Source organism: Schistocerca gregaria, chromosome 6, assembly GCF_023897955.1.
Source record: "Schistocerca gregaria isolate iqSchGreg1 chromosome 6, iqSchGreg1.2, whole genome shotgun sequence".
Taxonomy (NCBI): domain Eukaryota; kingdom Metazoa; phylum Arthropoda; class Insecta; order Orthoptera; family Acrididae; genus Schistocerca; species Schistocerca gregaria.
Window position 1 is genome coordinate 213917967 of NC_064925.1, and position 13793 is coordinate 213931759.

The 13793-nt window shown below is 42.8% G+C and overlaps 1 protein-coding gene across 6 annotated transcripts in view; it reads right to left on the minus strand.

Moving 5' to 3' along the window:
* Nucleotides 1-13793, minus strand: part of LOC126278481 (transmembrane protein 26) — a 113651-nt gene that overhangs the window by 71323 nt on the left and 28535 nt on the right. For all 6 annotated transcript variants that reach the window (XM_049978635.1, XM_049978636.1, XM_049978633.1 and 3 more), the window contains exon 3: nucleotides 8971-9115. In XM_049978635.1, coding sequence (XP_049834592.1) covers nucleotides 8971-9115 — 145 coding nt within the window. The remainder of the gene's footprint in view (nucleotides 1-8970; nucleotides 9116-13793) is intronic.

Genomic DNA, 13793 nt, shown 5'->3' on the forward strand with positions numbered 1-13793 from the left:
CAGCCTGTACGTAACGAAAAAAAAAGAAAAAGACAAAAACTCCTCCCGGCCGCAAAACACCAAATACTGTACTGTAGAACAAGCAGACCAACAGGTTTGATCCCACTATGGAGAAAACGATCACAAAGTCAACCGTTCTATTAACCTCGCTGCTATCGATATTGGAGGGGCTTGGCGCACCTTGGCGAGTGTTGCCTGTGGCCGAGGTGAAAGTGGAGCGGCATCAGTTGGTGCACGGCCTCAGTCACAATTTGCCTGAGAACGAGGAAGACTGGAGTGTGTTGGAGATTAGCCAGCATAAATACCTCACCGAGGTGCGTTAACTGAGCAGCATCGGCAGTGTCGAGCCTCTGGCAATCAGTACGGGCCATGTGTCATTTGTTTGCCGTCACAGCAGGCTGACGCGTACCTAGAGCGTGGCTGAACAGTGTTTAAGCGACGTTGCTGGCAGTAGTTGTTCAGTTTTGAGTGACATTACTTAGGAGGCAGTGTGATTAGTCGGTGTACGAGCGACGTCGTTTTAAGCTGTCCTGTCCATTAGGTCGCTATCCTTGCAGGTAGTATCTTTTTGGTCAGGTTTGTGTCGAGTATTGCATCACGTTAGTGTTCTCCTGTGAGTCTGTATCTTGTTAAATTATCTAAGGGTAACTGTATCTAGTACAAGGAAGTGTTTGGTTTACGATGTTAAGATTTTTCCTACTGCTCCACTATTTTAATTAATATTAGCTTCGGCTTCTTTCTTGTTCATTATTTATATTTTTAAGTGGTGAAATCAAATCACTTTTCTTGAATTATGGAAGGAGCCCCAGCCGTTCCTTTTAAATATTTTGTGGACTGGTAGCGCCGAGAGTTTATACAGACGGTGCCAAAGTATGGTATATGAGAGCACTATCATGATTCAAGGTTTAATTTGATGGTCACCAGATGTTTGTTTTGTAACCGTTCCACTGCGCTAAGGTTTAGAGTGCTTCTTGCACTAGGGCTATATGGAGCGATTAAGATCTAAGAGATAATTTAATATATTTTTATATGGCTATGTGAAGCGTTTAAGATTAATAATATAATTTGATATATGTTTATATGTATGTTTTAATATTTGTCTAAGATATGGAGAAGGAAGTAGCAAATATTTTTTGCCATTGGTAAGATCGAAGATTTAACTTACTGGCCAGTGTGACCAACTACAAAATGCCTATTAAACTGGGTCATGACTGATGAGAAACCGTGAAACATTCCGCACCTTACAAATGGAAAACAATGTTCACATGACGGAAACAAGTAAGTGCCACTTACCATTTCCTCCTAGAAATAGAAATAGCTGGTACTGATGGTGGAAGTATTCAATAACCCGCAAGTTTTTTTAATTTGGCAAAAATAATTTTAACGTTCTGTAGATTTCAAACCGTGCACAAACGCAAGACACAAAAGTCACCTTGCGTGACACGAGCAGTTGGTGCCCTGCATCCTCGGCAAACTCAAAATAATGTGTATCACATGATGCCATCTGCTCTAAACGACGACTTAGTTGAATATCATTACCAATAAATGGTTCACTACATAGACGGGCTGCTGAAACAACGAATTCTACATACAACAGACAGCTCAGTAGCTGAAGAAGAAAGCTTCTAAATGGGCGATTTTTTTCAGGATGAGCTTTTTCAGTTAAACGAAAAAGCGAGAATAACTTATCAGAGTTAGAGTACTCTGTCGTTATATTTCAGAGTGCGTGTTTGATACACGTGATGCAAAACCTTCCATCCCAAGGCCCGAAATATGACGTTAGTTAATGTGATGTGGCAAAGTTTAACTTCACACATGGTGGCACTTCAATGATTACTACAAGCTCACCCAGATAAATTGTGTCCCTGACGTAGAAATCAGCGACAGGGTACCATCTGATTCAACTGAAACATCAGAAACAGCACCGGATACTTTGACTATTTTTTCTGACGACAGCGTGCGTCAACAAATGGACTGATGTCACACTTCCAGCTCTTCGGTTGCGGACTCAGCAGCTAGTAATCAGGTCATCGGATTATAAGTACCAGATGCCTCCAGCTCCTGTAGCAACAGGACCTACAAACAAATGGTGATCATGTCCGGGGCTGGTGAACCATTAGCGCACGAGAGATATAAAGCACTTCTTCCAGCGAACGGAAAATTTTAACAGAACTGTTTGTCCGCCATCAAAGAACTCTAAGCACGTGTACGGAAATACGGAACTCAGCATCAGCTGAGTGGGTTAGAAGATTTTACAATTCTCCAAGCAGCCGCGAGTTTTAACACGTCTCGCACACCTAAAAGGAGAATTGCTTTTACAGCGTCAGAGGCAGTTGATGCAATAATCTCCACATATAAAAGGAAATGTCCCGACTGACTGACTCATTTACTGACTCTTCATTGACTACCCCAAACCACTACGGACAGAAACTTAAAATCTGTCGACGATGTCGATCTTTTACTGTAGGCGTCGATTAAGAAGGGATGTTCTGAAATGTCACTCCCAAAGAGGTGAAATGGAGGACGAAATGTTTTTTGAAAAAGTCGGTATTTAGAAGTTAGATCTTCCAAAATTGGTACTTGGTTTCTCAGTCAGAAACATGTGTTTCACCATTTTTGGAAATGTAACCCCTATGAGGGTGAAATAGTGAATAAAAGTTCTTTTAAAAATAAATCATCGTTAAAACACTGCTGAAGTATTTTAAAGCTACATCTATGAAAACTGGTGTTTGACTTCCTGGTTGGAAATTTAAAAAATTGTGTTTTAGTGTTTCCTGGAAATTTATTTCCTAAGGGTGTCGACTAAGGGGTGAATTTTCTTATGAAAATGTTTCATTATGAAAACATTCCTAAAGCAAAATCTATTGAAATTTAAATTTGGTTCTCGATTATAAATATAAAAGGACGTGTTCCACTGTTTGTGAACATTCAGCCCCCCAACGTTTGAAATAGAGAATAAGACGTTTTACGAAATTATTCATTATGAAAGTCTATGAAAATTTGCACTTGGCACCTCTGTTAGACATTAAAAAAAAGAGTTCATTGTCTATAGAAATTCAACCCCTATGTGACTGAAATAGGGAATGAAAATTTCTGTGGAAATATTTCATTATGCAGGCGTTTTTGAAGCTATATTTGACCATCTTGTGTGCGGATGCACAAATAGTGCCCGAACTCTTGCGGGAAACGGCAAAAACCGTGAGTAATGATTATAATGGACGGGGGCACTATGAATATGGTGCAGGACAATAAGCTGAGAATGTGGATCTCACGGGAGGCGTGCCAGAGATCATTCCCTGCAGTCGCACTTATCATTTGTGCTCTCGGTGGCTCAGATGGACAGAGCGTCTACCATGTAAGCAGGAGATCCCGTGTTCTAGTCCCACACGGGGCACATATTTTCAACTGTCCCCGTCGATTTATATCACCGCCTGCATTCAGTTAGTGGTATTCATTTCATTGTAAATACACATTTGACTGTCTTTATAAATTCAACCCGCAAGGGTGTAAAATAGGGAAAATGAAATTACTTATGAAATTAAATTTTGAAACTACTCATTATGAAAGCCTTTTCAAAGCTAAATCTATGAAAATTTGTAATTTTGCATCTCTGTTAGAAATAAAAATATACATAGTTTACTGTTTTTGGAAACGCGACTGCAGGTGGGTGAAGCAGCGTTGAAAACATTTAAGAAGGTATTTCGTTATATTAAAAAAGGGCTAATTCCATGAAAACTAATATTTAATTTCTCTGTCAGATATAAAGAAATATCTACTGTGGGATGAAAGCTTCTATGGAAGTATCACCACAAGAACGCATTAGCCATGATAACGAAAACCTTGGATTCCAGCTACCAGAATCGCATTTTATTTTGAAATACATTTCGAAAAGGCTGTGCTTTAGAAGCCTTAACATAAAAAGTAGAAAGGGTGTTGCAATTTGTGAACTAAATCAAAAATTGCTGTTAACAGTCACCACATCAAATTGACGTTGTCAGAATTGCATAGACAGAGAAACGATTCAATAATAGTACATAAATCATTTAGTAGGTCTGATGTATGTTCATAAAATTATTTTTGATGCAATTACTTCGCAAACGAGAGCGAAGCATCCGGCGCTAAGCTAGTCTACCTACAGAAAGACCTGTGCAATTTACTGAGACACGTCTTCACACACCTGAATACAGTCTTATATCGTGAATAGGCGTACAGATTTTTAGAAGATTATTTCGACCCCACCCAACATTTCCCCTAGCTTCTGTGTCCATACAAGATACGTCTAGCAGCATTAGTTTGTATTTCTGCAGATCAGCTTTACTCACTGAGTATCGGTAGTGAGTGAGCCGCGGAAGGTCGTAGAGGAACTGAGTGCCGATGATATACTATTCCAGGAACCGTACACTACGAATGCGAAACTTCTGCCCTTCTCGGCACGCCTTACAGCAATAGTTGGGCACCAGAATGCCGAGGCAGCAATCATCGGTCTCATCGTAGCCATCTTGTCACTGAAGTCAAGAAATAATGCGATTAGAAAGCTGTACACTCCTCAATACAACTGGATTATCTGCTACCTATGCAACATTCGCACATGATTGATTCGTACGTTGTGAGATTAAGCGCTGCAGCAGTGTACAGTGATGCTGCATATGACCGTTGGAATGGGCGTCAACGCGAACGTAAAGCGCGCGCTTTGGCATACTAGCAGCAGGACGACAGCTGAACCGGATGTAATGCTTTAAGACTTGATGCATGTAGCCTAGCAGGTTTTCGAAGAGTACCGGTACAGAGATCATATAGAGCCAATGCAGAGACAAAGACATACTCCTGGAAAGCTGGGCAACTACTAATAATTTTAAATCTTGTGATGTTAAGCAATCAGTGACTATTACCGGCCATCAGATTTGTAGCACAAAATTCTAGAAACAGTTAAGTCTAAATGTAACTGGAAGCCTGGAATTTGAAGAGAGCAGACTGGAAGGCACTAATGCGGAAACATCTTCTTTCAACCTAAACTATATACCTGAGAACATAGACCTCGGAGCGCAAGCTCTTACAGAACTCTCTCAGCTGGCGCAGGAAAACCACATCCAAAGACGCCATACGTAGCCATCTCTAAAACACCTTGGAATTGGCAGCTGACAGTTGCTCACGGAAGTCCGTAACGCAAGCAGGAACTAACTGCGCTCACTAAGAAGGGAGAAAGAGGGAGAAGTCTAAAGATATGTCACTATTTAACCGAATGTAGTGAAACAAGATCCGCGACACTGCGAAGGCGTATTGGGAGCGCTTTCCGAATAAGAACTGGAACACTTCTCGGATCAGCTGCAAAAGGGTCTCATTGACAAAGTTAAGGCCCCCGTCAAGACCGATGGAACAGAACAACAATAAGGAACTCCGCCGAATATTTCCTGAGCACTGTTTTGCCAGTGACCGTCAATTAATGCTCAGTTTGCTGCTGAATTCCAACTGTATTAACAAGTATGTGCACTCCCGTTTGCTCAAGAAGAAGTAGCGGTAGTGATAGCCATGATAAAACGCGACAAAGCACCGGTTTCAGTCGGTATCTATTAAGTAGTGACAGAAAAACTAGCTACAATCACAGCGCCATTCAAACACATCTACTGGATGAGGTATTAAGGCAATGCAGTGTACTAGAAACATGGAAATCTACACATGTATTTATTACAAACCAAGGCCTAGTTCCCGTAGAACCGAACAGCAATAGACCACGTTTAACAGATATTATCGAAAGTTCAGGAGCTGCTACTCCAAAAGCGTATTCAAGAGCTCAAGGAGCTCTAGGGTCTCGGCACATGTCTGTCTGGCTTCTGCAAAGGTAAGTCGATAGATGACTTCATTAATCAGGCTCTCCTACTTGTACACAGGGCAAAAAATTAAAGTTGTGCTCCAGTTATGATGGACATCGCAGGTGCATATCATCTACGGTGATCCTGATTTTAAATCGCCTAAGTCTCCGAATCCCAAAATGCCTTAAGTTTCAGGGATTGGTGTAAGGGTTCCACACTGTAAAAGCCTGCTGGCGCCACAAGGCAATAGAACAGATTACTAAGGGCTACACACAAACCTCGGTAAGTGTATCTGTGTTTTGGGATCTGATAGTGGATTCGCTGTTAGAGCTGATACCTGAGAGGTATGAAGGGAATGGAGATGCAACTTACGCTGATCTTGACTGTCTAGAGCTACCAGACAGAAGATTAGGAAAACGCAAACCACGTGTTTTCAAAGCTGTAGCGATGGCAGAGGAATAACAAATTAACAATAGGAAATAAAATTACGTACTTGCTGCTCAGGGGCAAACTCACCCTAAACAGGAATTTATGAACACTTAAAAATGGCTAAGGCCGAAATCTAGACTGTAGAATAAAACATATTGTACAGTCAAATAGCGGTTATATCTTTCAAAAAATATTTTCGAATATTTCATATTCATTTTTGTTTATTATACAAGTATGTTACTGACGGTGCATATCATTGTTGCAATCTGGATTTAGTGCCTTCAGTGGCTGTTCCTTTTGTTTTTTTCCGCTGACTTCTCTTTTAGCATGGTAGAGGAACTGCTTAGGGGAGGCCTAAGGGCTGACGAGCGGTAGACAAGGGTCCTTTTAAGACTTTGCCACCATCAAAATGTTCCAAAGCCGAGGCGTGACAAGTAGACGAACAAGCATTCGGTTCTCTCACACCAAGCAGGATTTGGGACTGTTGCCTTCTGTTGAAAAATGCATGTGATTCTTCACAAAAGCCTTTCATAAAGGAAGATTTATAGCCAGGTTTCAATTTCCAACGACCGCGTGAATTTCCGCTACGCCACCTCAAAATATCGTTCGCTTTAAACCTTCAATCAACCGTTCCTGGTTGGTTCTTACTGATTTGTTTTCGTGGAACTCTTAATCCCTCTGCCGTGCGTAGATGCAGGGCTTGTTACAGGTCCTTTTTAAAATTGTGCCCTCTAGTGGGAGAGATTTTCTGCCCACCTTCCCACCTCAAAGCACGTTTAGTTGAAAACGGTAAAAATCTGAAGGAGTAAAATATTGTTTAACTATTCTTTATTAGACAGAACTCTCACTCTACCGTTATTGGGCAGTGAGTTATTGCTCTGGCTAACAAGCAGCCAAGTTTCAGAGCACTTCATGTTAGGCTTTTTCAGTGTAAAAACTTCACGCTACACGGTGAGAGGAAACGCGTGCCGCTGGCAGATCACAGACGAAAGACTTATCGATGGACGACTGGTGAGGTGGGACTTATGGTCGCACAGGAAGGTCTTTCCATTGAAGTACTCTGGACAGGGAGGGAGCTGATCTCCGGGCCTCCAATCGCTACTGCCACCGCCTTTCGTATTGCGCTACGAGTGTGGTAAGATAAGCAGTCGTTTGCAATCGGTAATTCCCTAGGGACACAGTATTTTTTTACGCCAGTCACTAGCCATTTATACGGTTCTAATACTTCGCAACAAGCTAGTTTGCTTTAAATATGCGTTCTGGAGATCTCACTAGTATTCGAACCTTCTTTTTGTGTTATTCCTGTGATTTAGTTACCATGCTTACAGTGACTGGCCGCATTCGTGCGTTATCCTTGCAACTTCACATTTATAGCGCCCACCACCTGCACCAATGTTACAGTCCACCATTAGATCCCACTGTCTAAGTATCTGAAGTTCAGTTGGGTAACTCGTGTGTTGCACTTTACAAGAATAAATGTGATTCGTATAATGACCGATTGTTTCTGTTATAGATTAGACGATCCCACCTCCCAGTAACGTGGATACGTGTGTGGTGTGGTGCCCATATTGTCATGTTTAATTGGGCCACCTCAACGCACCGTGCGATCAAAAAGTCAGTATAAATTTTAAAACTGAATAAATCAGAATGTATATAGAGAGGTACAAATTGACACACATGCTTGGAATGTCAAGGGCTTTTATTAGAACCAAAAAAATACGAAGTTCAGAAAATGTCCGACAGATGGCGCTTCACCTGATCAGAATAGCAATAATTAGCATTACAAAGTAAGACAAAGCAAAGATGATGTTCTTTACAGGAAATGCTCAATATGTCCACCATCATTCCTCAACAATAGCTGTAGTCGAGGAATAATGTTGTGAACATCTCTGTAAAGCATGTCCAGAGTTATGGTGAGGTCAGGCATTGGCGTCGGATGTTGTCTTTCAGCATCCCTAGAGATGTCGGTCGATCACGATACACTTGCGACTTCAGGTAACCCCAAAGCCAATAATCGCACGGACTGAGGTCTGGGGACCATGGAGGCCAAGCATGACGAAAGTGGCGGCTGAGCACACGATCATCACCAAACGACGGGCGCAAGAGATCTTTCACGCGTCTAGCAATACTTTGTTTTTCTTTGGTTCTAATAAAACCCCAAGTCATTCCAAGCATGTGTGTCAATTTTTACCTCTCTATCTACATTATTCCGTGGTTTATTAAGTTTTCAAATTTATACTGACTATCACCCGGTACATCCTGTAAGACGTTTCTATTGTCTATCATTATTTCATTCATTAATTTCAATGTGGGTGCTTCCCTTCTCTCTAGGCCAGCAGAGACCGGCCTTAAGCATCGTAGGGGTATGCAGATGAACGCAACCGATACAACACAATTTGTAGTGGAGCTCTGATTTTCTATTGACGTTACCACAAATGTTGCTTTCATTTGTTTATCTTTTTTTTTAAAGATTTCTTTGCCTTAAATTTTGTCAGTGGGCATATCTGTTCTCACTGTAATTATTTCAGTACAATATTTCTTTTCTATAGGTCTCTGCGCGCATTTTCCTTTTAATTTATTGTTTCTTAATAATGGTGACATTTCTGGTGTATGAAGGAATTCGTGCCAGATTTCAGTTTTGTTTGACAATAACTTGTGGTGATTACTAAACCCACAGCCACTTCACGCCTATTGTTGCTACAAAAGTTACCTTGAAGTGCAGAAGCTGCCTTACCCCAAACAGTTTGTCCAGGTCCCCGACGGCGATGGCGCTGATGTTGAGTGCCGGTGCCTGTTGCCTCCGGGCCATCCTGTGTAGCTCGAGCAGCCAGATGGAGGGCACGGTGCCCGCCAGGTACAGGAACACAGACGGACAGAACCTGCCAACACATCGCCACCGCTACACATCCTGGCGGCAGTTTAACAGTGTGGGCATGACTGGTAAAGTGGCTATCAGGGTCCCGACAGCTATGAGGTGCCACCGTCACGTGGGCAATACATATATTACTGCAGGAACCCGAAATGGCGAGTGAGTGTACAAGAGGACGCTACGTTAGTAGTGTGTAACAGGCTGCAAATTTGGATCGGATGAGAAGCGTGCACTACTGGCCGAGGTGGTTAAGGCGACTGCTCGCGTTAAGTTATCGAAAATTCATATACATACCGCTCGAAGTCCCTTGTATTTGACCTACGATCCTAAGATTTTGCATGAGACAAGGTGTAGCGGCCACATTACACGACAGAACGAGAGATGTATTAATTTGTAATAAAAACGTAAGAAAACATACCGTTGTTTTCACTTCTTTTGTACTGACTTGATGCCAGAACATAACATAGCTCGTCTTTCTCTAGCGAAATATTACATTTATCGGCTGGAGGTTTATGTCACGTACTGACGTATCCAGTCCCTTCGATCTGTACAAAACAGAAGGTTCTAAGTTAATGCAATCGACAAGTAAACAGTATTACAGGTCATGTTTAGTTATCGAAACCTTCTATTACTGACCGCTTGAAGTACCTTGCATTTGACCTAGGATTTTAAGATTTTGCACGAGACAGGCTGTAGCAGCCTCATTACACGAGAAAACGCAAAAGCTATTAATTTGTAGTAAAAACGTAACAAAACCTACTGTTTTTTTTCATTTATTATCGTATTGACGTTATGCCAGAACATCACGTAACTCTTCTTTCTATCGGGAAAGATTATACTTATCGGCTGGAGGTTTATATCACGTACTGAGGTATCCAGTCTCTTCGTTCTGTACAGAATAGAAAGTTCTAAGTTAATGCAGTCAACAAGTAAGCCATATTACATGTCTTGTATCAGTTACCGAAATTTCAATTACTGTCCGCTTGAAGTGCCTTGCAGTTGAATCACAGTCCGGCACAAATTTTCATCTGTTACCACTGATTCACTTGAATGACCAAATACGGGTAAAGTCATTGAACAACTTTAACTGCTATCAATTTATTCTCCCTGGGGAGCACAGTCATCTCGATAAGCCATCTGCTATGCCGCTCGTCAAAACTGGAATATTTGTTGTGTATTTTAGTTATTCTGATGTAAGGGAAGTTGTCACTCCATGTATTCATAATTGCAAGCGAATGTCACTTATGCCTTCCTAATAAAATTGAGTTTGAAGTGTCATAGCTTAACTTCATAATCCTACTTTAGTAACAAAGTTCTGTCACTGTGTTAAAAGCGTCAATGTGGGCGAAGTGGCCATGTCGACGGTGGCTTTGGCCATTTCTCTAAATTTCCGTTTCCTTGATCGACTGTATTCTGTCAGCTGTTGGAGGCTTGGAACATGGATTGGTGTGCCCTGGGTCCTACGAATAAACTGCGAACCATGGAGAGCACCACGGCCATATAACAGTCTTCCCTTCGTGCTTCTCTGTCAACTTCGCATTGGCTACACTTGTATGACTAATGGCCGCATTCTCCGACCTGAGAATCTAACCCACTGTCAGTGTGATGCCCGTCTAACTGTGGCCCATATCCAACAGGACCATATCACGGCGAAACCTTAAACTTGTTGACACGCTGCTTCTGGTGCTAGCGGATGACGCTGAAGTGGCTGAACTGGTTTTACGTTTTACCCCTCTCTCACTTCTACCCGTCGCAGTGACGTAGGGCCCATTGGCCTCGTTGGCCGCTTAAGGGACTGAAGGGATGACGAGTCGCCTGCTCAATTCTGAGGGGCGCATGACTGCCCTTGCTCGGTGGTCCAGCCTGGCTCCTGCCGTTCACCTCTTTGAAATTCTGCTGACATCTTCTTTCCTGAGACACTATCATGTTGTTCATATTGCTAGTTTTCTTGGGACAATGGAGGGTGTGGAAGTACCTGTCGAATGAAAGGGATGTGTCTCCCTTAGCGTGAGGTGTGCTAGGGATCGCCAGCTGCTTTCTAGGCGGAGCAACTCCCCCACCTTCACCCTTTTACCTCTCTTCCACCTCTGCGCGCTTCTATCTTCAGGTTTTCTCGAGTCTCGTACGCAGCTCAGTTCATCGGGAGCAGTACGTACACACAGGACAGAGTCCTAGGAGCTTCTAGTTAAGTTCCTTTAACCCCATCAATCCATTTACGAATCTAATTTCCTGCAATAGCGCCTCGTGAAAAGAGATTCTTATGCAGCAGGTCTTTCAGGAGCCGCATTTGAATCTTGAGTTTTTAAAAAAATTGTGTAATGTCTCGTGTAAGATGAATCCGTTCTACAGTAACTGTCAGAATTCTACAGCCACAGGATCTTGGCCTATCGAGACTGATTTATCGTACCGTAATTTGGCTGTTGACGCTGCTCCTGAACTCACGACTGTCAAGTGAAAACGGAACACATGGATACTCATCGCCGGCCGGGATGACCCTGCGGTTCTAGGCACTACAGTCTGGAACCGCGCGACCACTGTGGTCGCAGGTTCGAATCTTGCCTCGGGCATGGGTGTATGTGATATCCTTAGGTTAGTTAGGTTTAAGTAGTTCTAAGTTGTAGAGGACTGATGACCTCAGAAGATAAGTCCCATAGTGCTCAGAGCCATTTGAACCATTTTGATACTCCTCGTCATTCAGGCTATCAAGAGCACCAAGCGACTAGCAATCGAGAGGACAGACATTTTTCACTCAAATCTGCAGAATCACATACCCATGTCACGTACCTCGATCCAGGAAATAGGGTCTTTCGCAGCAAAACAATTATCCACCCATACAGTGGAGCGAGTCTGGAGCACCACAGACTATCAGCTCAGTGGCGATGTCGAAGCTTCCCTCAATGCGTCAGCACAGAGACAGTAGCGCCGAAAGCAATTCAGTCATCTACAAGGTTGGACACACGTCCTCTCTACACACGGGTCCTGGCTTGCTAACACCTTCACAACAGATGTATCCGTGTTCAGCGCCCCCGAGGTGAAGGAATGTGGCCACAGTGCATTCGTCATCGTCAAACGATCCCAGCACATTTGATGTGTTAAGGCTGGCGGCTGTGCCCTTGCTTCGAGGCCTCCGGGATTTCTTTCAACAAGGCAATTCAAGGAGATCGCAGGATACTCCTACAGTCTTTATCTACCTCCATACAGAGCATATTTAGGCTATTGTCCTGGGAGCATGTTCTCCATCTTTCACCCACTGAAAACAACCGTCACGGGTTGCCAGCCACTACCACTAAGACTGATGAATTCTGGTAAAAACTAGTCGACGTATCTGTAGCTGTTATCCACACACAGTTCAACAGGATGTCCAGGCATTGTTGGCGCCAGAGATGGTAGTTCTGCGAGCCGTCACTAGCTTTAACCATATTTACATGTCTGAGTGATGCCAAATAAATTAAAATATCTTCTTAATAACCTTCAAATTATGAGCCACACTTAACTGCTGTACATGAAATAAATGAATTTCCTCGTGGTTCTTTCGTTATATGTGCCTGCAAACAATGTCAGAACTAAAATTAATAATCAAGTTAATTCAATAAGATTGAACATTAAATTGCTGGTGTACCTATGTACCACCACAATAAAATAAAAACACTGAATAGTTGAATGGATATGAATGAGAACAGTGGCGTATTTAAGTTTACAAAATGATGACAAGTTTTATTAGTCGTTTTATAACTACAACGAACTGATAAATATTACACAAAAAAGACAAAAAAATCAGAAAATAAATACCGTTTGCTTGGAAAAGCATACACTGGGGTGAAAGCTATATAAATTCTCCCCTGAATTAATCCCTTTTACAACGCAGTCTCACTTTGTTTACACGCATATACTGTTAGGCCCAATTCTACTCAAATCGAATCAGCTATCACCAAGTGTACCACGATGGTTCACCTGAGAATAGGGAGCTGTGAATATTATTTAACGACGCTATGCCTATGCAGCAGTATTTTACCCTTTCCCCTGGATGAAGGCGGCAGCAGAAAACGGCGCACTGTTGGCGGGGAGGGGCGCGCAGCAGCAGCTATAATGTTCTGACGCGTCCACGAAAATATAAATACATGATCTGGCATTATGATCATTAGAATGCGGGAAACTTCCCTATCGGAGCCCTGAAATCCCGGCAGATTTCAGTGCGAAGGGCATCCGTTTGCTGGTCGGGCCAAAACAAATTGACTCACAGGCACGACAGAGCGACCGGCCGCGGTGACCGAGCGGTTCTAGGCGCTACAGTCTGGAACCGCGTGACCGCTACGGTCGCAGGTTCAAATCCTGCCTCGGGCATGGATGTGTGTGATGTCCTTAGATTAGTTAGATTTAAATAGTTATAAGTTCTAGGGGATCGATGACCTCAGAAGTTAAGTCCCATAGTGCTCAGAGCCATTTGAACCACGACAGAGCATGCTAGAATTGTGAAGCTCCAGACGGTCGCCTCAGGACGAATAAGTTCACCCTCGCATACACGATATTTCCGAGATGATACGCAGTTCCACTGTGGGTACAGTTGGAAACTGCTTCTAGCTCAGTCCACTACAAGATACAGACCACAAGTCTCGCCTATTAGAGGAAGACATGTTCTGCACCGGGGGAGGACCAGAAGACGAAGACAGCCAACAATCACAACCACTTTC